Below are 20,891 nucleotides of genomic sequence, written 5' to 3'. Positions count from 1 at the left end.
CCCAATTCGTTAGAAATCTCGTTTTGTAATTCCCGAAACAAATTTTCAAAATTCCAAATTTGCCCTGGCCTTCTTCAACACCTCCACAATGACATCTTCCATAGACAACACACATATATATTAATTCACATCAACATATAACCGTATTCCTTACAAATCAAAGTTGTTTCGAATTTTCCCGAATACACGAAAGTACGGGATATAACATTTATTATTTCATGTCCCATGTTATTGCATTCAGTTGCTTTACATACCAATACATTCTAAGTACTGACGTCCCCTTTCTATTGCCCGGGGGGCCTGCATTTCACAATGCAGGCACTGATATACAGGACGACACATCTGCTCAGTAGGACAACATTCGTATCAGGCTATTGGTGAGCCCCATCTCATTCGGGGTTTAGTCAAGTTTTGTTTTATGATTAGTTATGCATCTAAGGTATGCTGGGGTCCTTGTCCCAGTAAGTATGTTTTCCAGTCAGACTCATGATAGAGGTTTCATAGACTAGACAAGTCAGTTATGTTATGTCAGACATTCGGAGTCGTATAGTCATTTTGGCTCATTCATGTTATTTCCGCACTCATGTTTAAACAAGTATTTTTATTAAGTATTATGACTTACTACGTTTTATAAAGGCTCATCATGCATTCACGTTATATTCCGCTCATGTTATGCCTCATGATGATTCAGCAAGCCATGTGGTTCGCTCAGTCACATGCAGTAAGGCACCGAGTGTCGTGTTTCGCCCAGGCCATGGTTGGAGACGTGACATGAACGAGGAATAAGTAATAATATAAAGGATATACTCAGTCATGTACGATGCATGTTTTACTAGTTCACCTATCACTTATGCATGTTTTACTAGTTCACCTATCACTTATGCATGTTTTACTAGTTCACCTATCACTTATGCATGTTTTACTAGTTCACCTATCACTTATGCATGTTTTACTAGTAATAGTATTTGTTAGTTCACATCGAATTTAATATAAATAATACGGAAATTATCACATATGACAAACTAATATCGAGATTATTTTCAACTATATGTAGGTAGCCAAAAGACCCCGTAATCAAACTACTTATCAACCTATATTAAATACAAGATATTCTTGTAGTGCTCAATGTTATGAGATCCACATTTAATCACTTTGTAATATAATTTCACTTGGTTATCCAAATAGAATTAATTATTATAGGTTGAAATAGTAAAAATCCTCTGTGGGTGGTAGAATGTGAACCGTAATTATCAGTTACACAAAACACATGCATGCATGCATGCACAAAGTTGCACTGCAAATCATCAATCAACCATCCACCTTTTAAACCATCCAATTGATCCATACATCTTCCTCTTCCCAGCCATCTTCTCAGTCCTCCCAACACCCCCCCAAAAACCAAAAACAATAAGAGTTACCTCATTTCTTTCCCAATTTTTCATTTTCTGGTTTGGTTTCTGGGGGCCAGTTTGAGCATTGCATCATTCTCTGTTTGTTTCTCATCTTCTTGTTGAATTTCAAGGGAAAAATTGAAGGATTTTTCATTGCTGTTGTTGTTTATGGTATCAACAAATTAAAAGCAAGTCTGGATGATATTGGGATTCGAGGAAAGTTGGGATTTTGATTCTGAGCAATATCTTATGTTTATGTTGATATTTTTTGATGGGGAATACATGTTCGGGACCCACTTTGAACAAAGATTCAGCAGATTCATCAAAGACAGATGGAAAAGGCTCTGATTCTAATAACTCTAATGTCCAGAACACCCCTCCTCCACATCTTCAAATACCTGGAGATAAGCCTCAGGATGACAAATCCACAAATTCCCAAAAGGGTGTCAAAGTGGAAGACACTGTAAATAATAAGGCAGTGGAGGATGTGAAAAGAAACAAGTCTAGTAATCTTAAGCGAGTATTGAGTGCAGGCCTCCAAGTCGAATCCGTTTTGGGGCGAAAAACGGGCAACTTGAAAGAAATTTATAGTTTAGGAAGGAAACTAGGACAAGGGCAGTTCGGGACAACATTTTTGTGTGTGGATAAAGCTGAAGGAAAGGAATTTGCATGTAAGTCAATTGCTAAAAGGAAGTTGACAACTGAAGAAGATGTGGAGGATGTCCGGAGGGAGATTCAGATAATGCACCACTTGGCAGGGCACCCTAGTGTTGTACAGATTGTTGGGGCTTATGAGGATGCTGTCGCTGTTCATGTCGTAATGGAGCTTTGTGCGGGTGGAGAGCTTTTTGATAGGATTATAAAGAGGGGGCATTATTCAGAGAAGAAGGCTGCTGAACTTGCAAGGGTAATAGTAGGTGTTGTGGAAGCATGCCATTCACTAGGCGTTATGCACAGAGACCTCAAACCTGAGAACTTCCTTTTTGTCAATGAGAAAGAGGAGTCACCGTTGAAGACCATTGACTTCGGGTTATCGGTGTTCTTTAGACCAGGTATGCATTCTGCTTAAGCAAATTAGGTTTCCTCAAGACTTGTGTTAATCTCGCCCCTCGATCAGTCATCTATCAGACACTTACTGGAAATTGTTGAACTCAAATTCATGCGTGCAATGATAATAGATTAACCTGCATATCATTTGTTTGCTATGTTAATATGGGGGTCGATCCAATATACACATACTTAGAGCTTTAGTTAAGGATGTTTTTCAATCTTCTTTTTTCCACCATTTATGAACATGATAGTTCATCGAGGACCTTCCTTCATTATTTTTCTTTATTTCCACAAATTACTGTTGACTTGTCAATGCATGTTAAGAGTTTAACAACAAAAAAAAGAGAAGAAAGTCTTGTTTAGACATCTATTGCATGACAGTAGATAAGTTTCTGAATTGGTTTCTCCCGTCAGAAGATAGCACAATGATGCCTTTTGTATTCTTAAAACTCTATCATGCAAAGTTATTTGTCATGGACTAGCAGACAAGACCCCCTGAACTTCTCCAGATATCTGGTCCTGTACTTTGACAATCTGGTCGCGGAACCTTTGCTATTTAATGCCACTAAAGCCCATAATTTCTTGTTAATATGGTGTTAAAACAAGTGGAAATCATCTTCAGAGGACGCCTACATTTCTGATGCTTTTTCTAGAAAGTGATCTCGTCACTTCTGGGGCATGGATTTTGGAATCTTATTAAAAGATCACAGCCTATATCTCTATATAAATTGATTTCTATGGACAAGTACATAATATTCTTAAGTTGGTCTAGTAACTTGGAGCATTCTTGTTATAATTACAATTCCTGCATGAATTACAGGATCTTATTTTTGCTGTCTTCTGTTTCTTCTAGCTGTTGTCGCTTCCTTTCCGATGCCTGACTAAGAATGAAAATATTTTGTATCCAGGTGAAACCTTCACGGATGTGGTTGGAAGCCCTTACTATGTGGCCCCAGAAGTCCTGCGGAAGCGTTATGGTCCAGAATGTGATATTTGGAGTGCTGGAGTAATTATTTATATACTTCTTAGCGGTGTGCCTCCATTTTGGGATGGTGAGATCTTATGACTTTCTTTATTCACAAATTGCTTCTTTAGTTTTAAGGTAATGTGATACTGACCATTCCGCCTAATGCATGTTGATGTTTTTCTATCAGAGACGGAGCAAGGAATATTTGAACAGATTGTGAAAGGGGAACTTGACTTAGTATCAGAACCTTGGCCAGCTATATCAGAAAGTGCGAAAGATCTAGTCAGAAAAATGCTTGTGAGAGATCCCAAAAAGCGGTTGACAGCTCACGAAGTTCTCTGTAAGATGCAGTATTAACTAATCCAATCCTTTATTCTCTTTACATCCATTTGTATTATTGAGTATTTGGCTTGATACCTCTCATCCTTTATTCTCTGCGTTATATGGTCATGCAGTCTGCATACTTGTCTGCTGAAAAGACTGACATACTTCTTAAATCATTCTTAGGGTTGAACATGTAAAGCTGCTGTGCTATTTGTTGCAGAAATATTCTTGTCCCCATGTCTATATCATTGGTTAAGAAATGATGAAGTATGAGGAAGATTCTGATCTTCTACTTTGAGCTTCTGTGATGCATAGGTTAACAGAGATTCTGACCTTTTACTTGAGCTTTTTTGACTGATTGCTTAACAGAGACTATGACATATACAGGGGAAATGTAATTGCAAAAGCATTCATAGAGACCGAACAGTTTTTTAACTTATCAGTGGTCTGAAGAAGTCCATTTGTCTGTTGTATATTTGGTTAAGAGTTCATTTGGATGCTCTTTAAGTTGAAAGGAAAACTGTTTATTGTCTATTGCAGGTCACCCATGGGTCCGTGTAGGTGGAGTTGCTCCAGATAAGGCTCTTGATTCTGCTGTTCTGTCTCGTCTCAATCAATTCTCTGCAATGAATAAATTAAAGAAGATAGCAATCAGAGTAAGTTGTTACAATTCTTGGCACGCTTGTCACTGATCTTACTATAGTAGTGGTATTTGTCATTTTGACAGTATAGAATCTCTAAGTAGAAACATATGTGAGAACTATATCTTTTCTAAAATGGAAAGAGGCAAGGCTATTTTCTAGTAATTCTCCATTTCTCCTTTCTATTTTCGGACAGGCCCGTCTTTGATTATTTCAAATATGCCGCAAGATATGTTGTTCTATATTTCGTAGTGATTTTAAAATGAGGACCAGGAGAAGGTTATCCTCACATATTACTCTTATCAACTAATACTAGGTTTTGCATACTTATGCTTGACCAAGTACGACTGTTTTATTCAGGTTATTGCCGAAAATCTCTCTGGAGAGGAAATTGCAGGATTGAAGCAAATGTTCAAAATGATAGACGCAGATAACAGTGGACATATTACGCTAGAGGAACTGAAAAAGGGTTTGGAAAAAGTAGGTGCAGATCTTAAGGATTCAGAGATAAACAATTTAATGCAAGCGGTATGTACAAGTTCCTTTTTCATTTTTGGTTTTGTTTTTATTTGTTGTGTTCAATAGCTTTCCTACTTGCTTGACTCAGCATTGTTAGAAAAATTGCACAATAACTTCTAATAAGAAAACAGGATTTTCTGTGTCTAGATGTGGATTTGGCCTCAAATTTATGGGAGGGCAAATCAACTCGTTTTGCCTTGCAAGCCCAATTCACATGTGGGCGAGACCACTCCCTTTTACTAGCTCTTTTACAATCCTAAAGGAAGACTTCAATATAAGGAGTAAGAAAGTTCTTTCCACGATCAATGAGGGACACTTTGTCTTCCACATAAGACAAGGAAGAATAAAAGAAAAGGGACACACAAGAATAAATAGAGGAAAGAGGATAATTTCTTTATTCTTTGCATTACACAAAGGTTTATTTCCAACAACCATAACCTACTTTTTCCAAGATACACCCAAAGCAAGATCCAAACAATCACAATTGTTTTCTGATAACAAAGCAAAACTAAGCTGTTTTATATCCAACAGCATCAGATATATTGATCTCTTAGTTGCATTCCTAATGAAATTATCAAAATCATACATATTAGCATTGATTCGAATCTGATCCTTATTTAACAACCTTCTCCATGGAAAAATGCAGGCAGATATGGATAATAGTGGTACCATTGACTATGGAGAGTTTATTGCTGCTATGCTTCATCTAAACAAAGTCCAGAAGGAAGATCACATGTATGCTGCTTTTTCATATTTTGATCAAGATGGTAGTGGATATATCACACAAGAAGAACTCCAACAGGCTTGTGAGAAGTTTGGTTTGAGCAATATTCCCATGGAAGAACTTATGCGTGAAGTTGATCAAGATAATGTATACTCGTGGTCTTTTCATTCTAATCAGAATTTTATTTCTAATACCATACAAATACACTCATGTAGGAACATAAATAAGAACATGATTATAGGCACTAGAAATGATGAATGATCAAACTTCAAACTAATGAGCTTCCTATGCTTATTTTCTCTTCAGGATGGGCGCATTGACTACAATGAATTTGTAGCAATGATGCAAGATACTGGTTTTGGAAAGAATGGTAACAAAAGAGTGTGACATCTCCGAGGCCTTAGAACGTGGTAAAACTTGCTATCTATCCTACCATATTGGTTCTTTTAGTATCATCATTTACATCATTACATGACAACATAACTTTTGTTTGCATAAATCTGTAAATATTACTCCAATACTGGAGATCGAAGGCTAATTCTTGGGTTCCATCTTAGCATTCCCATCTTATGTCTTTTTCCAATTGATCTATATCGTTCAATCTGTAAATCAATGTCGTTTACGTATTTTAACTGTAGGCTTGCTCGGCCCTTTGATCACAAGACTACTGCAAATACTGTGGAAGCAGATTAGAAATTTGAGGTTCCCGTGGTTCATTAAATCTCCAGTGTTACTGCTTCGGATCAAAAATGCATTTTCTGCAGAAGTAATTCATGATTTTCCTACGTCCAACTCCAATGCTATTCTTCTTACGTTTTGGCGTAGTCATAATATCAATCTTGTGCTCTTGTTCACCCTATTAGATGATTTTGATGTGTACTACATTCTTTTTCTTGATGAAGTTTGATGTACTCTACATTTTTCTCTTTGTAGCCCGAATTTATTACATTTGGGGGGTCTTTAACTTTTCCTCTTGTTAAAATTATTACAGTAATGAGTAGTGGCTTTTCTCTTTTCTCTCTTTTGTAAATGCTGATATATCGATGTTGCGTTCTGATGTCTTACCCCTTCTCCTCAACTCCTCCCTGAAAATGAATAAAACCAGTTACTGCCCTGCAATATCAAGCTTTGGTAAAAGCTTAAATTTTGAAGGTCATGCTTATGGTAATCATTGTCTTTCAGTTTTCTGTTATTTAAAAGCTTATTAGACCTTCTTGCTGTTAGCCAGCATATATGAAGATCACAAGGGTCATAGTAAGATTGATCATGACGAAAATGGACTTCCCCGTAATGTAGTTCAAATATAGTAGAAAAGGCAGAGTTGGGAGTTCTCCACCATTTTATACAGACAAAAGAGATATGAATTCCACTATTGCATCGGAAGTTTGCTTAAGAGTCTGCCACTTTAGAGTTATCTCAAAATGCAAAGACGATCTTGGAATGGCCAGGACATTAGTGTTTCGACAATGATTCGAAGTCTGTGATGAGCTTTTTTCCAGTGTTGAAATTCTTTTGTTTCTTTTTAGCAGTAGTACAGTGATTAATAGGTCACCATTTAAAACGAGCAATACACCCAACTAAATGACTATTTACCCATTTAGGTCTGCCTTTCCGGGTTAACCATGTAAAAGGAGCTATGCAAAAAGAAACAGCTTGAATTTCTTAAACAGCTTGAATTTCTTACTGAAGTATGTGAGTGTTCAATGTTTACCCCATATCACTCACTCTTCAGTCTATAAACATTATATCACCTCCCAGCCAAAATGAAGCACTCCTATGTGCCATAAAAAGTGAAAGGAATAAGCTTATTACAAGTGTACATTATGCGTCATCTTTTTCATGATTCAGAAAGGGATGAACGACAGATTTCCAAAAGCATAAATAAAACTATCTGCATCTCGTGCAAAAAAATAAAAATTCTTTCCCGTCAAAAAGGATGATCACAAACAAGGTAATTGATTGTATAATGTAACACAAAACTACTAGCAAATCCTGCCAATCTGAATACCATGCAATATCCCTCTGCCAAAAGTAGTTAAAACTCAAGTGTTCAAAGGTCAAAAGGAGCAAACATACTTTCCATATGAAGAAACTTATACAAGTATGTCAAATTTAGGGTTAAAAGGAGTACAGATAATTGCTATATGGAGAAACTTATACAAGCATGTCAATTCGGGGTTACAAGGAGTACAGATAATTGCTAAATGAAGGAACTTGTACAAACATTTGTTTACTCAACCTTCATTTGGATTTTCTAATTCCCCAAATCTCCATGCACCAAATTAATTTGAGGATGACTAAGAAATGGATATGCGTGGCTTTCACAGGTGGGCAAGAATCATCACACCAGATATCTAACAACTACAGCAAAAGTGTATTTACAGACCCAGCCTCTTAGGTCGTAAATAAGTAGTTGACCCTTTCTTCAAACCAGGCATTGAAACCTGTTGCAGCTCTTTTGCTCTCTTTTCCTTCTCCTTCTCCTTGTTTCGTCTCTCAGCTTCAGCCCGGACCATCCTCAACTTCTCCATTTCTTCCTCCATGGCAGTTTTCTCCTCTTTCTGTTTCTTTTTATGTTCCAGCATTGATGTATCAGAATCTTTCACGGAGAAGAACATTGGCCCCAGCTCAGCCAACCAGTGAGGCTCCACAGCTGTCACACACTGCATGTACTCTTTTGATGTCAAGATTAGCTCATGATAAACCACGTTATCAGGAGTGTAACCCAATCCATAGAGAGCACTGGTGGGATGCAGGTGACAAGGCATTCCAGTCCTGCAATTAACATATTCCCCAACTCCCTTCAGTCTAGCTGCATTATGGAAGTAGGCAGAGCAGATGGCTTTCCTTACAACATCCCAATCAGGACCACAGGAGGTGAGCGGTATTTTAAGTGTCTTCAGGATATCCAGCAATTGAGACCTTACTTCCCTAGCCTTGCGTAGACCTTTGACCTGTAAATAGTGGTCATTACACCAGTCCCCCCTGTATTGATTAGCTTTCCATTGCTGGTAAACATTAAGCAGTGTAAGGTGATCAGATTCTGGCACAAAAAACTTTTCCCTAGCAGCATCACTTTCCTCTGCCCTATCCTTGGGTCTAAAGAAAACTGAAGGCACTGAAAGCATAGAAACAATAGTCAGAACCTCATTTAAGCAATCTAGTTGTTCTCCCATCAAGAGCATTTTGGCGAGGGGAGGATCCAACGGGAACTCCACCATTTTCCAGCCAAGGGCTGTTAAATCCCCAACATTGTTAAGTGCACCTAATACCCACAACTGATACATGGAGTTAAGGATGTTATCCTGAGGAGGTGGGTCCATAAAATCAAAATCCAACAGGTTCTGAATTTTGAGAGACTTGAGCAGCAAAACCACATTCCCAAGATTTGTCCGTTGAATCTCCGGCACGGGGCTTTGCAGCATTTCATTCTCATACGCATTCTCAGTATAAAGCCGGTAACAAGTCCCTGGGCCAGTTCTACCAGCTCGACCAGCACGCTGGTCAGCTGCAGCTCGACTAATGGGGAACACTTGCAGAGCATCCATACCCATACGAGGATTGTACACCTTCATTTTACCATAGCCTGTATCAATGACATAGTAAATTCCATCGACAGTCAAGGATGTTTCAGCAATATTAGTCGCAACAATGCATTTTCGAGCCCCGTCTTCAGCTTTCTGGAATATTTTTGCTTGCAAATCAGCGGGAAGTTGGGAGTATATAGGAAGTATTAATAGATTGGGCACTGCTTGCTTTGTTGACGAGGTAAGCTGTTCCATGCGCTCTGAAAGTGCATAACAGGTAGCTTCAATCTCATCCTGACCAGTCATGAAGATGAGTATATCACCTGGTGCACTAGTAATATGGATGGTCATTGCTTGCTTAACTGCAGCTTCGACATAATCTTCGCATGGAGTTTTACTATACAGTTTTGTAACTGGAAAGGTTCTTCCAGGTATGTGAAATATTGGGACGCTGAAATAAAAAGACATGGGTTATGTGAGTGGAAAGAAGATGGAAAGCCAACAGATACAGTAACCTCGTGACCAGTTATCCAATAGAAAAACCTACCTCCCAAAGAAGTTGGAGAATTTCTGCGCATTCAGAGTGGCAGAAGTGACAATAAGCTTAAAATCACGTCGCCTGGCCACAACTTTCTTAAGAATGCCAAAAAGGACATCAGTGTTAAGTGATCTTTCATGGGCCTCGTCCATTACAATTACACTGCAGATAAAGAGATATTTTGAGTGAACTGCACTACATAAAGAAAGCAGAAACCTGATGTTCCAGGAAATAAAATATTAAAATGCTTATGAAAGCATATAAAGAGTGGAACAATACCGATATTTTTCAAGATCCGCATCTTTGAGTGTTTCCCTTAGAAGAACACCATCAGTCATGTACTGCACAAGGAAATATACATATATTCAGCTCACACCAACTTACAAGCGAACCAAGGGACTCACCTTGATATCTTCGTATGGCATAAATTACATTAAAATATAATTAAGAGGTGCGAGTCTACTCACCTCATATGATCAAAAGACTCACCTTGATAACAGTACTTGGCCCAGTGACATCTTCAAAACGAATGGCATATCCAACTTTATCACCAAGCTCGGTTTCCATTTCTTCACTGACTCTTTTTGCAACACTCATGGCTGCCACACGCCTGGGTTGGGTGCAACCAACGATCCCATTATCTGTATAGCCATCTTCATGAAGGTACTGCATGCAATTACAAACAAGCATACAAAAAGAGTCAGGACTGTATAAAAAATTCCACAGATTCCAGTACAGATTTAAAAAACTAATTTACAAAAGAAAACACTAATCTAAACAAACCTGGGTTAGCTGTGTTGTCTTTCCAGAACCAGTTTCTCCAACAACGACCACCACTTGGTTTTCGCGAACCACCTGGTCTCAAAAAGAAACACCAATTAAACCAATCTGCAAGTCAAGAAAATACCATAAAAAGCCCGTTTGGATTAGCTGGAAAAAAGTGCCTTTTAAGCATAAGCGCTTAAAGTACTTTTTAAGTGCTGAAAGTTATTTTATAAATCATCAGTTACGTGTTTGGATAAAAGTGCTTAAAGGGTTTTTAGAGGTAAGGGTAGTATTGAAATTAACAGAAAATTTAAGGGATAAAAGGGTAAAGTTGTTGATCAAACCAAAATGGCTTTTAAGCCAAAACAAAAAAAAAGTTGGGGTTGAGCAACTTCTTGGTTTTGGCTTATTTTAAGCACTTTTTAACTTAATTTAAGTTGTTTTCTATTTTACCAAACACCCAAATAAGTTAAAAAATGGCTTATAGGAAAATGGGCTCAAAGAGTGGCACCCAAAGGTGTGGCCTCGGAGGCAATGAAGTGGTTGAGAACTATGTATCAGAATACTTTAAGCGCTTAAAGTACTTTTTAAGTACTGAAAGTTATTTTATAAATCATCAGTTACGTGTTTGGATAAAAGTGCTTAAAGGGTTTTTAGAGGTAAGGGTAGTATTGAAATTAATAGAAAATTTAAGGGATAAAAGGGTAAAGTTGATCAAACCAAAATGGCTTTTAAGCCAAAAAAAAAATTGGGGTTGAGCAACTTCTTGGTTTTGGCTTATTTTAAGCACTTTTTAACTTAATTTAAGTTGTTTTCTATTTTACCAAACACCCAAATAAGTTAAAAAATGGCTTATAGGAAAATGGGCTCAAAGAGTGGCACCCAAAGGTGTGGCCTCGGAGGCAATGAAGTGGTTGAGATCTATGTATCAGAATAGTAAAATGGGCCAAACCTGCAATAACTCATCTCGGATAGAGAAGATGGGAAGATACTGCCTTTGCTGTGAAAGTGTTTTTGATTTTGCAAAATCACTGACAGCTTCCCCTTTCTTGAAGTGCTGTGAGAATGTAGCTTCTCCCTTAAAATCAACCTCACCATCCTCACCCACTACAGCAGTATCCGCATCAACCTAGCATAAGGTGAAAGGGAACTTCAGATCCATATCTTCTACAATCTGAAACACACCAGACCAACATAGTATGTTCAATTTGATGGCAAACATAAGATACCTGCTCTGCAGTCTTCTCCACACCAAGAATATCTCCGAGTTTTGAGCCAGCTAGCTCCCAAAATCTTTGGCGAGACTTGTGCATGTTTTGTTTTTCACGTATTTCCCGAACTAGAGCTGAACCTTTGCGTGAAATTATGGCCATATCTGATGTTGGGTCCTTTATTGGCATTATCGGCTCAGCTTGCTTGGTGAAAACAATTCTCCCATCCAAAAAGGGGGGCTTTGTATCTGTCGCAATAAATGGTAAGATATCCAAACAAAAGATAGAGCAAATAATTTTACCAAGACAGAATAAACTAGTCAACTGGGAGGTGTATCATAGAGATGTACCGTGAACAAGAAGAATAACCTTCCGTTCGTCCTCATCATCAAATTCTGTCTGCACCTCAGTTCCTCTAACAGCTCCAGATCTCAAAAGCTGGCGATCCTCCCATTGAGCATTGTCTGCAGTGAGCTGTGATAACCTTTTACTTTGAGCAAGTGACATCTTGCTTCCATCTTTACGAACCTGTTACACGTGGCAAGGGAAAGAGAGAAAGGTGATGTCAATGACAGACCATACATGTGTTGCATTAGTGTGCATTATATATAACCAGTCGTTAACTACACAGTATATTTAAGTTTGTTAGGCAGACTACAAAAGTTTTTGATATTATGCTAACTCACAGAGAACAGATTATCTCATCGGGAAAGGTCCAAGAAGCTCTTGATATTAAAATAGAATGATAACTTGACTTAGCCAGTGAATCTCTGTGTTCTCTCTAAAGGTCATTTTAGCTCAGTTTCTCATATTTTACATGTAGAAGAACCAGCTCATCAGCTAAAAGATGATTAGCTATTTTGATCTCATAATTCTCAATAATTTCCTGAATTTTAAACCAAGTTTCAAAGTTTTTCAGAGAAAAACAACAGGTTCTGATTTGAATGCCTCTCAGATGTTAATTTGTTTTTCTTTAGTTGAAAGCAAGAATATTATGTAGATGGTGGCACCAAAGAGATCAAAATCGAGATACATCTGGATGTATGAAATGTAGGCACAACCACGGAAAGAAAAGAAAAATACAGCAATTCCAATTAGGGCCAAAAGGACCAATATCTGTACAAGGTCTTCCATCCCTTCTGTTCAAACGTCTGTCACCTCTCAGATGTTCAAGAGTGGTCTAAAATAGGAGGATAGTAGGATACAAAATACATATCTAAAAGAAGACGACAGGTCTGCACAAAGGGAATTCAATCAGTAGGTAAGCACAACTGAATATAAGCTGATGTGGAATGTCTAACACAGTCACAATAGTGAGAGAAACATGCTCACACATCAAAGGGTAATTAAGGATACGTGCCCATTAGTTCTCCTGGCGCCAGAGAATCATAAGAATCCATTTCTGGAAAATAATCCCTCTTATTCTCATCATCAGTTATTGATGATAGCGGGATCGCAAAGCAGAAAACATAATCCTCAATGCCACATCCAAATACAGCAAGCTATGACACATAAGATTATTATGTAGACAGTGACACGAATTGTCAAGTGTAAGCTAAACCATTAACCAGCAAGTAAGTTTTCTAAACAGCTGAAAGAACCAGCCATTCAAACTGCTACAACTTCCAATGAGTCTCAGTAACATGCGTGAGTTTGCTAGTTCTTGCACAAACATACAAATGTGAACATATGCCAAAATCATGATTTAAGGGTATTGTCCTCTCTGTGCTTACCAGTTTTTTGGCCAATTCCACCTCTTTCTTCTGGAAAGATGCCTCATCCCCAAGAAATGCTGATGAACCATCCCCCTCAAACACTGTACTACCTTCTTCGCGGTCATACCTGCATAATAGAAGTGATTATTAGATCTACCAAAAATAAGAAAACTGATTACGAGAAAAAAAAATACATAGCAAGCAACTATAAACTTCTAGGGAAGGTCATATGACTTCCTTCATAATACTGTTAACACTATAAAATGGCAAGACAATTACCAGGCACGATCAGAATTATACTCCATCTCTAAACGCATACTTTCAGTAATATCTTGATATTGATCTTCTTCAGAGGCACCATTTGTGTCACCTCCGCCATCCTAGAAGGAAGTAACGCACAGGTAAAAAAAAATTGAAACTGTCACTTACCAAACTTTCTGACAGCACAACCCCCCCCCCCCCCCCCCCTCTCTTCTCACACACACACAAAAAGAAAACGAACTAAGGAAGATGGAAGTTTGAGTATAAAGCAGTACCTCAGACAGAGAACTTCCTGTCGAAGACATAATCAAACTGGATTTTGCACCATATCTAGAACTTGAAGATCTTACTGATGACCCAGATGCCCTTATTGGAGTTGGAGAAGGGGCAACACTGTCCCACGGAGAAGCAGCTCCTGCAGTTATGAAAGTTTCTCACTAATAATGTGCTGACAAATTTTTACAAGATAACGCCAGCGTTAGAATTCACAGTGACCATACCAGCAGAATGAGGAGTGTGATCCCCGAGCCATGGGGATACAAGTCGAGAATCAGGTGAAGCACCAAGGAACTTTGGGGATGGTGAAGGCTCATAACGCCTGCTACTACTACCGGAACGACTATCACGACGAGGGGTATCTTGCCACTCCCATCTACCATCATCCCATTCCGATCTTCCTGAAAGATTACACAATTTCCAGTTCAATTCAAATGGTTTAAGAAATGTCAATAATTACTGTGCGGAGATACACTGACACAAGGAAGTAGCCATTGACTATCGCAATGGTCCCCACTTATTACATGCTCCAATGCACATTCCTATTCTATACGTCGATTCAGATGATTTTAGAGCCACCAGCTCTAGATATAATTGCACGTGCATGCAAAATTCAAAAGCACACTTTTTTTTTGGACCCAGGTGGGCTCATATGAGAGAAAAGTAGTTGAGATGCATTATGATGACATGCATTTTAGTGCACATACTGACATGTCGACGGTATCACATGCTACCCACTTAACTTGTTTTTGATTTGGAAAATCAGAACCAAAAATACCAGGCATCGACAAATGAAGATGTAATGTTTACCAGGAGTTCTCCTAGGACCTTCATATCTACTTCTTTTTCTTCCGTCATCCCCATCATATTCTCTTTCATAACCACGTGATGAATCCCTGTAATGGTGCTCTTCCCTGCTGGTTCTTCTCTCTCTCCTTCTCCCTTCCCTGCTTTCACTTCTGTAATCATCCCTGTATTTACTTCTATCTCTTTCACGGTCAACTGACTCGCCCCTGGATATCGTAGAACGTAAACTCCCAGAAGATGCAGCTGGAACCTTGAATTAGACACAAGTCAGTGACACATTGTTGTCTCCAGAAATGGAAGCAAGAGAGATTGAGTTACATTACAGAACACAATAGTCCATCCACTTGAGGCAAGAAACTAAAGCATATGATCGAATTTACCGGAAAACACTAAATTAGCAGGACACATGCACTGAGGAATGGGTTTCCAACAAGTCATACAAAGATTTCAGACCCAAAATCTCAAGAACGAAGTAGAGAACTCTTAAAGGTACCAATTTGTGAAATCCAAGCAGGACAACCTGACCAATTTTAATAGATACGAGAGGAATGGAAGAAGAGTAAAACAGTGAGACGAACTTCGACTGACTCAAATAAGTATTTCTCTGTCTCTTTTTTTTTTTTTTTTTTAATAAGGTGACTCAAATAAGTAATATAACTGCTACATCTTGCATACGAGATGCTCTGATGAAACTCGTGCCGTACTTTCTTAACGACTTCTTCATCAATAAGAATGGTTGGTCAATTTGCAACTGCTAACCTCTATGGATTTGTTATTAATTATATTGAACGATAAAGATGCACGACCTATAAATGTGAATTCATATGTATTATTTTACTACTTTGACAATTAACAATGATATTTCACTGTACTGCAAAAGGACAGTGTATTCACATTTGCTTCATAATAACTGTCAACGTATTGCTGACAATCAAGCTTAGACTCCAGCTAATTAAGGTACCAGCTCCTCAAAGTTTCTAGTTCAGAATGTCACTTTCTTTATCTCACTTAAGGTATTCTTCTCGATGCAATACACACAGTAACATCAAACAATAAGAGGAGAGACTTAAACCCCACAGAACTCCTCTCCCTATATTGGTCAAAAAATTGAAACACACAAACACACAAAGAAAAAAGGAAAGGAATCTAGAAACTTCCAAGATAAGAAACTGACGGTACTATAGAAAAGGCAATTCAACAACATCAAGCTTCAAAACATATACTAGAAAATAACAAGGAAATATGTCAAAGCAAGAGTACTTTTAAGCAATGTACCTCTGTGTTCTCATGCAAGTGAGGCCTCACGACTGTCTCAGCATCTTCCCGTTCACCGGTTACTGCACTACCTAGAAAATAAAGGTTGATTAATTACCTATTTCCTAGCTTAACTATAAGAGTAGATTGGTATTGTAGTTAAGTGCAATTGATTGTATTTATTGCCTTTCCTTATTTAGTCTTAGGACTCATTGCATAAGTACCAATACTCATGAGTTGTAAATTCATCAAGAAATACAAAGACGCTTTTTCTTCTCCTTGAAATCTTCATAATATCAGAGCTGTTGCTGCAGTCTTCTCCCTCGCAGCACCGCATCACTAGGGTTCTATTTTTCACAGGAAGAGGTTGAGTTTTCTCATCACTTATCGCGAGCGACAGAGACCAAACCCCAAACAGACGCTGCCAGAAACACCTCCGGCGTGCCGTCACACGGCGCTAGAACTTCCGACACCACTGACGCGTCACTCTCACGCGCAGATGCGTCACTCTTTCCAGAAATATTTTCTGAAAATTTCTTTTCCCGTTGGGGTCGCTGGCACATTCAGAGCCTGCCAGAATTTCCTATAGACCTACTACTTTGTTGGAACAAAAGAAGACTGCGAAAAAGACGATAAAAAGCAGTGGAACACTATACCACTGACTATATGGTGGACTGTGTGGAGGGAGAAATCAAAGATACTTTGAAGGCAAAAAGGAAAATATTTGTACCTTAAAGCATAGATGTTTAGCTCACTTAATCTTTTGGTGTAAAAAAGAAAATGTACAAGATTTAGATAGGATGGTTAATTTCCTTAGTTCTTTTCAAATATGTAGTTAGTGTAGGAAGATGCAGACTGCAGGGTCGTACTACTGACACATTGAGTTAAAATGCAGCAGCAGAGACCATACAAATATCAAAAGTAATCACAACGTTGGAGTTGATTATAATAATGAATCCTCGAATGTGAAACGAAAAAAGAGTTGAGACTGGTACCTGGAACAGATGTCTCACTAGCATACGATTCACGATACCTCCTCTGTACATTATTACGTGAAACATTAGATGCACTACTTCCCAACTCATCAACTCCAGAAGCAGCAAATGCTTCCTCGTCCTCATCTAAAGATGAAGCAACTGAAGCAAGTCTCTCCCTTGGAACTTTAAATCCACTCTCTACAGTAGCCCCTCCCCTTTTAGCAATCGCCAAGGCATCAAGCCCTATCCAATCATGAGAAGTTGATAAAGATGTAAATCACAAAACAATCTCATTATATCACACTTATCGAGAGGGGGACGTAGTCAAAGTTTAAAACTCAAAACGGCAACGGAACTAATACATGTACCAATAGTCTAAAACACATAAGCTGAAAAGAAGCAGACGAACTATTACAAAATAAAATGTAATGTTCTTATACTACTGTTCTCTTGAAGGACATCTTTAAGTACCTACATGTCTAATATACCACCTACCAAAGAGAAAATTTGGATAGACCAAAATAATTATTTTTTAAAAACTTTCTCATGATGAGTCTAAATGGAGTAACATGGTCAGTGAGGAGTCACATAGCCAGCCCCAACTTATTTGGGACTGAGGGTATTTATTATTGTTGTCATTCTCATGGAAAAGCATACATCTTGCAAGACGAAGGAACTTGAATCTAATTTTGACTCAATCAACAAAAGAATGTCTATATAAAGCTTTTGAATACTATGCAAGCATTTAATCTAGGATACAAGCACATTTTGTACAGGACCCAACATACAAATAACGGAAATCTTGCAAATGGCTTATGTTCAGGGTGGGCCTCCGAGAATCTACGGCTTTGAAAAACTAAACAAAAAAACAAAATGGGGTAGGTATGCAGAACTAAACAAAGTTAAGAAAGTACAATCATGATATATGAGGTGTCACCAGGTGCAGCCTCATTTACTTCTTCTTTCTTGTTATTTCAGTGTGAAATTTTGGTTCATTTTTTCCAAAATTAGTAAGGTCATTCTATTCCCTTTTTATATAGGTTTGTCACATTATGGCCTTTTCCCTTTTCACCTACCCAAAAGAAGTACTCCCTCCATCCCAATTTATGTGTCACTCTTTCCTTTTTAGTGAGTCCCAAAAAGAATGACACCTTTCAATATTTAGTAACAATTCAACTTTAAATTTACCTTTTTACCCTTAATGAAATGGTTTCTAGCCACACAAATTTCTATAGTTTGTTTTAGGACACAGGTTTCACAAGTCTTTCTTTATTTCTTAAACTTCGTGTCAAGTCAAGCACCCTCATATAAAATGGGACGGAGGGAGTAGCAAATTTTTGAAATGAAAATTTATCATTGATGGATAGCGAGGGAGGTTGATAATCTAAGGTCATGAGATAGCATGGATCATATGCAGATGGTCCTTCAATTTGTTAGAGAGAGTAAGGAAAGGGGCGGTATGTTTACCTACTAGTTAGGAGTCATCCAGGTTAAGTTTGTGTGTTGTTTTCTCAGATATCTTTTGTAAGGTGGCATCACCAAGCATCAAAAGGATAAGCTGAATACATAAGCCCAGTAAAGGTAAACAGATAAATCTAGATACAATTGGACCAAATATAGCTTGCTTTCATATAAAGATGGAATTGTTGTGATGTTGAACTATTCGAAATACAGAAACTATGCAATATTTCTGTTATGTAAAACCATTTTTTTGTTTGAGAGAAGATGGAACTAAATGAAGTGCCAAAACCACAAAGACATAGGTCAATCAAATCATACCTAGAAGTGATTTCCGCTCTGAAGGTTTAAAAACTACTCTCTCCTTCCCCGGAACAAAAAGACCCCCACTACCCGTCTTTTCAGGTTCCAATGTCGTTGTTGTCTTGTCCAAATCAATTGGTCCAACATCTCCTTGCTTTTGGGAAGGGGAAAAAAAAAAGTAGAACAGTATAAGGTATTTTTGTCCCTTGAAAAAAGTTGATAAAAATAAAGGATAACATACATATGGTCAAAATAAAACTATTTAAACAGCATTATTTAGTTATTTTTGGAAAGAGTGTAAGTTTCTGGGGAGTATCACTCACCTGCATGTTTCCTTTGAGGAGCTGTAGCAACTCTTATCCAGTTAAACCTACAGTCACTGCAAAGCAAGCAGAAGAATAAATACACAATCAGCAACTAGGTTATCCGTACAACTTAATTGATTGAACAATGAAGATATGGGGAAGAAAAGAAAAGTATTGGGAGGGGTTTGACGAGGATAGGAAGAGGGATTTGGATCTTGTGGAACAGTTGGATTTAGAGTTGTTTAGTGCTATTTGAGGTTGAGGATGGTGACCAGGGAAACAATCCTTTCTAGGAAATTGGCAATACCTCCGTCCAAAAGTCTGGACTTAAGATTATTAATCAATTTTGCAGAAGCATGAATTGATTGTGTCTCTGTTTATGTGGCTTTTTCGTAAGTAAATGAAACTGAAATATGGCAGTTTGACATGATTATACAATTTTAGCAAGTACCAAAATGGATTTCTTGTGTCGCAAAGTAATGTAGCGACATCTTTTCTGAAATTTTACAATTAAAAAAAATATGGGTCAGTTGAAGGTAGGATAGTAGTTCAACCAAAATCATATGAAGGAACGAATATTTTTATGATTAAAGAAATTGAATGAAGAAAAACAAAGTACCTGATTAATAATAATAATAATAACCTAGAAACGCCAGTCGCAGTTCAATGAAAAATGATTCTTAGCAAAAGCGTTTGAATATATTATGGGGGTGTTGGTTTTGTTAGTGCTATTTTGGCTCACAAGTCGGCCTTCGACCCCTTCGCCGACTATGGGTCGGGGCATCATATGGATTTTTATGGAGACAAGCCATTCTCTATTTTTATGGCTTTCGGGTCTCTTATAATCACTAGTGTTAGAAACTACAATTTACATTTTCAAAAACCTTTTTTTTTTTAACCCCTTCCCCAAGAGCTCGCTTTCGCTCTCTTGGTGACTCGAACCCACAACCTTCGGGTTAGAGATAGAGAGTACTTACTATCTGAGCAATCCTCTTGGTGATAGTAGTTTTTTTTTCTCATCTTACAATGACGATGTATCTACAGAGGCGGATCCAGAATTTGAGGAGTGCGGGGTACCATTATCTTTAATTTTAACATAGACGCTAGCTAAACTACCAATGACGACTAACATCTAATACCTACGTTAACATTGTTGAACCAACTTACAGTGGTAGATCAGTGCTCAAAGTTGTGCAAACCATATGAATGCTTGCAGGATCGATCCTGGGTATCTCATTTGTGCATACTAATTTTTTAGGGTAAAAGCACAATATCCAATGCAAAAGAGGATTATTAACAAAGAATATCCAAGGGAGACCACTATCTGGGGAATCAATCCTGGGTATGGGCTTCCCATGGGCTGTGGGAAGTGAACTCTTTAGCTAGTTGACCAAATGCTCTTGTGTGTATAGGAATGACAGTTACATATATATATATATATATTAGACGGCCTATGTCCGTGCTGTGCACGAGCTCAACACTTTAGATTATAATATATTTTTATATGTGTAGTTGTGTTTACATAGTGATAATATATATATACTATGTTCAAAACACGATTAATATAACATTGTAGTTTGTGTTTCGTATCTAAAACTTTATTATATTAGTGTTTGCTACGAATACAAAATCGGTAAAAATTTATTAATATTTTTTAAAAGAGAAGACTTATTTAAAAGAAAACTATTTTCCTCTCTTTGAGATAAAACAATAGCAATATTTAAGCATCAGTTGATACTTTCAATTTTAATTCGATTAATTTAAAGATGTAAAATACTTATTATTTTTTTTATCAAATTTTGATTTGGATAATTCTAATTCAAATTATTAAATTAATTTTACATGTTTAAAACGAAACAAAGTAAAAATTGATTTTTT

General features: G+C 37.6%; 2 protein-coding genes across 4 annotated transcripts; one reads left to right on the top strand and one right to left on the bottom strand.

Annotated features, from left to right (window-relative positions):
* The first annotated feature begins 1,187 nt into the window (after positions 1-1,187).
* LOC132607611 (calcium-dependent protein kinase 20-like) lies at positions 1,188-6,668 on the top strand. Its single transcript, XM_060321690.1, has 8 exons — positions 1,188-2,443; positions 3,350-3,493; positions 3,596-3,748; positions 4,273-4,388; positions 4,734-4,901; positions 5,539-5,763; positions 5,923-6,026; positions 6,255-6,668. The coding sequence occupies exons 1-7, from the start codon at positions 1,663-1,665 to the stop codon at positions 6,001-6,003; spliced, it is 1,668 nt and encodes a 555-aa protein (XP_060177673.1). The 5' UTR covers positions 1,188-1,662; the 3' UTR covers positions 6,004-6,026; positions 6,255-6,668.
* Positions 6,669-7,665: 997 nt separating this feature from the next.
* On the bottom strand, positions 7,666-19,826 carry LOC132607607 (pre-mRNA-splicing factor ATP-dependent RNA helicase DEAH7). 3 transcript variants are annotated; one of them, XM_060321681.1, is made up of 18 exons: positions 19,633-19,826; positions 19,032-19,087; positions 18,727-18,862; positions 16,966-17,190; positions 15,992-16,062; positions 14,720-14,966; positions 14,134-14,310; positions 13,909-14,048; positions 13,652-13,752; positions 13,391-13,499; positions 12,008-12,185; positions 11,676-11,905; positions 11,399-11,575; positions 10,465-10,536; positions 10,171-10,347; positions 9,961-10,022; positions 9,691-9,843; positions 7,666-9,594 (listed from the first exon to the last, which is right to left on the bottom strand). In XM_060321681.1, the coding sequence occupies exons 2-18, from the start codon at positions 19,035-19,037 to the stop codon at positions 7,995-7,997; spliced, it is 3,861 nt and encodes a 1,286-aa protein (XP_060177664.1). In that variant the 5' UTR covers positions 19,038-19,087; positions 19,633-19,826; the 3' UTR covers positions 7,666-7,994. The 3 variants fall into 3 exon arrangements, with proteins under 3 accessions (XP_060177664.1, XP_060177666.1, XP_060177665.1); XM_060321683.1 differs by lacking the exon at positions 19,633-19,826 and adding an exon at positions 19,465-19,510; XM_060321682.1 differs by lacking the exon at positions 19,633-19,826 and adding an exon at positions 19,321-19,411.
* Positions 19,827-20,891: the final 1,065 nt, after the last annotated feature.

The sequence above is a fragment of the Lycium barbarum genome, chromosome 8 (genome assembly GCF_019175385.1).
Source record: "Lycium barbarum isolate Lr01 chromosome 8, ASM1917538v2, whole genome shotgun sequence".
NCBI lineage: Eukaryota > Viridiplantae > Streptophyta > Magnoliopsida > Solanales > Solanaceae > Lycium > Lycium barbarum.
This window is presented reverse-complemented; position numbering and strand designations above follow the sequence as displayed.

What these genes read in the sequence shown, in the direction of transcription:
- LOC132607611 (XM_060321690.1), top strand. Translation starts at nt 1,663, where the DNA reads ATGGGGAATACATGTTCGGGACCCACTTTGAACAAAGATTCAGCAGAT. An exon ending in ATCGGTGTTCTTTAGACCAG is followed by an intron (nt 2,444 to 3,349) that starts GTATGCATTCTG and finishes TTTTGTATCCAG; the next exon opens with GTGAAACCTTCACGGATGTG. An exon ending in TAAACAATTTAATGCAAGCG is followed by an intron (nt 4,902 to 5,538) that starts GTATGTACAAGT and finishes GGAAAAATGCAG; the next exon opens with GCAGATATGGATAATAGTGG.
- LOC132607607 (XM_060321681.1), bottom strand. An exon ending in CAGGAAGTTCTCTGTCTGAG is followed by an intron (nt 13,753 to 13,908) that starts GTACTGCTTTAT and finishes ACTTCCTTCTAG; the next exon opens with GATGGCGGAGGTGACACAAA. An exon ending in TATAATTCTGATCGTGCCTG is followed by an intron (nt 13,500 to 13,651) that starts GTAATTGTCTTG and finishes TCTATTATGCAG; the next exon opens with GTATGACCGCGAAGAAGGTA.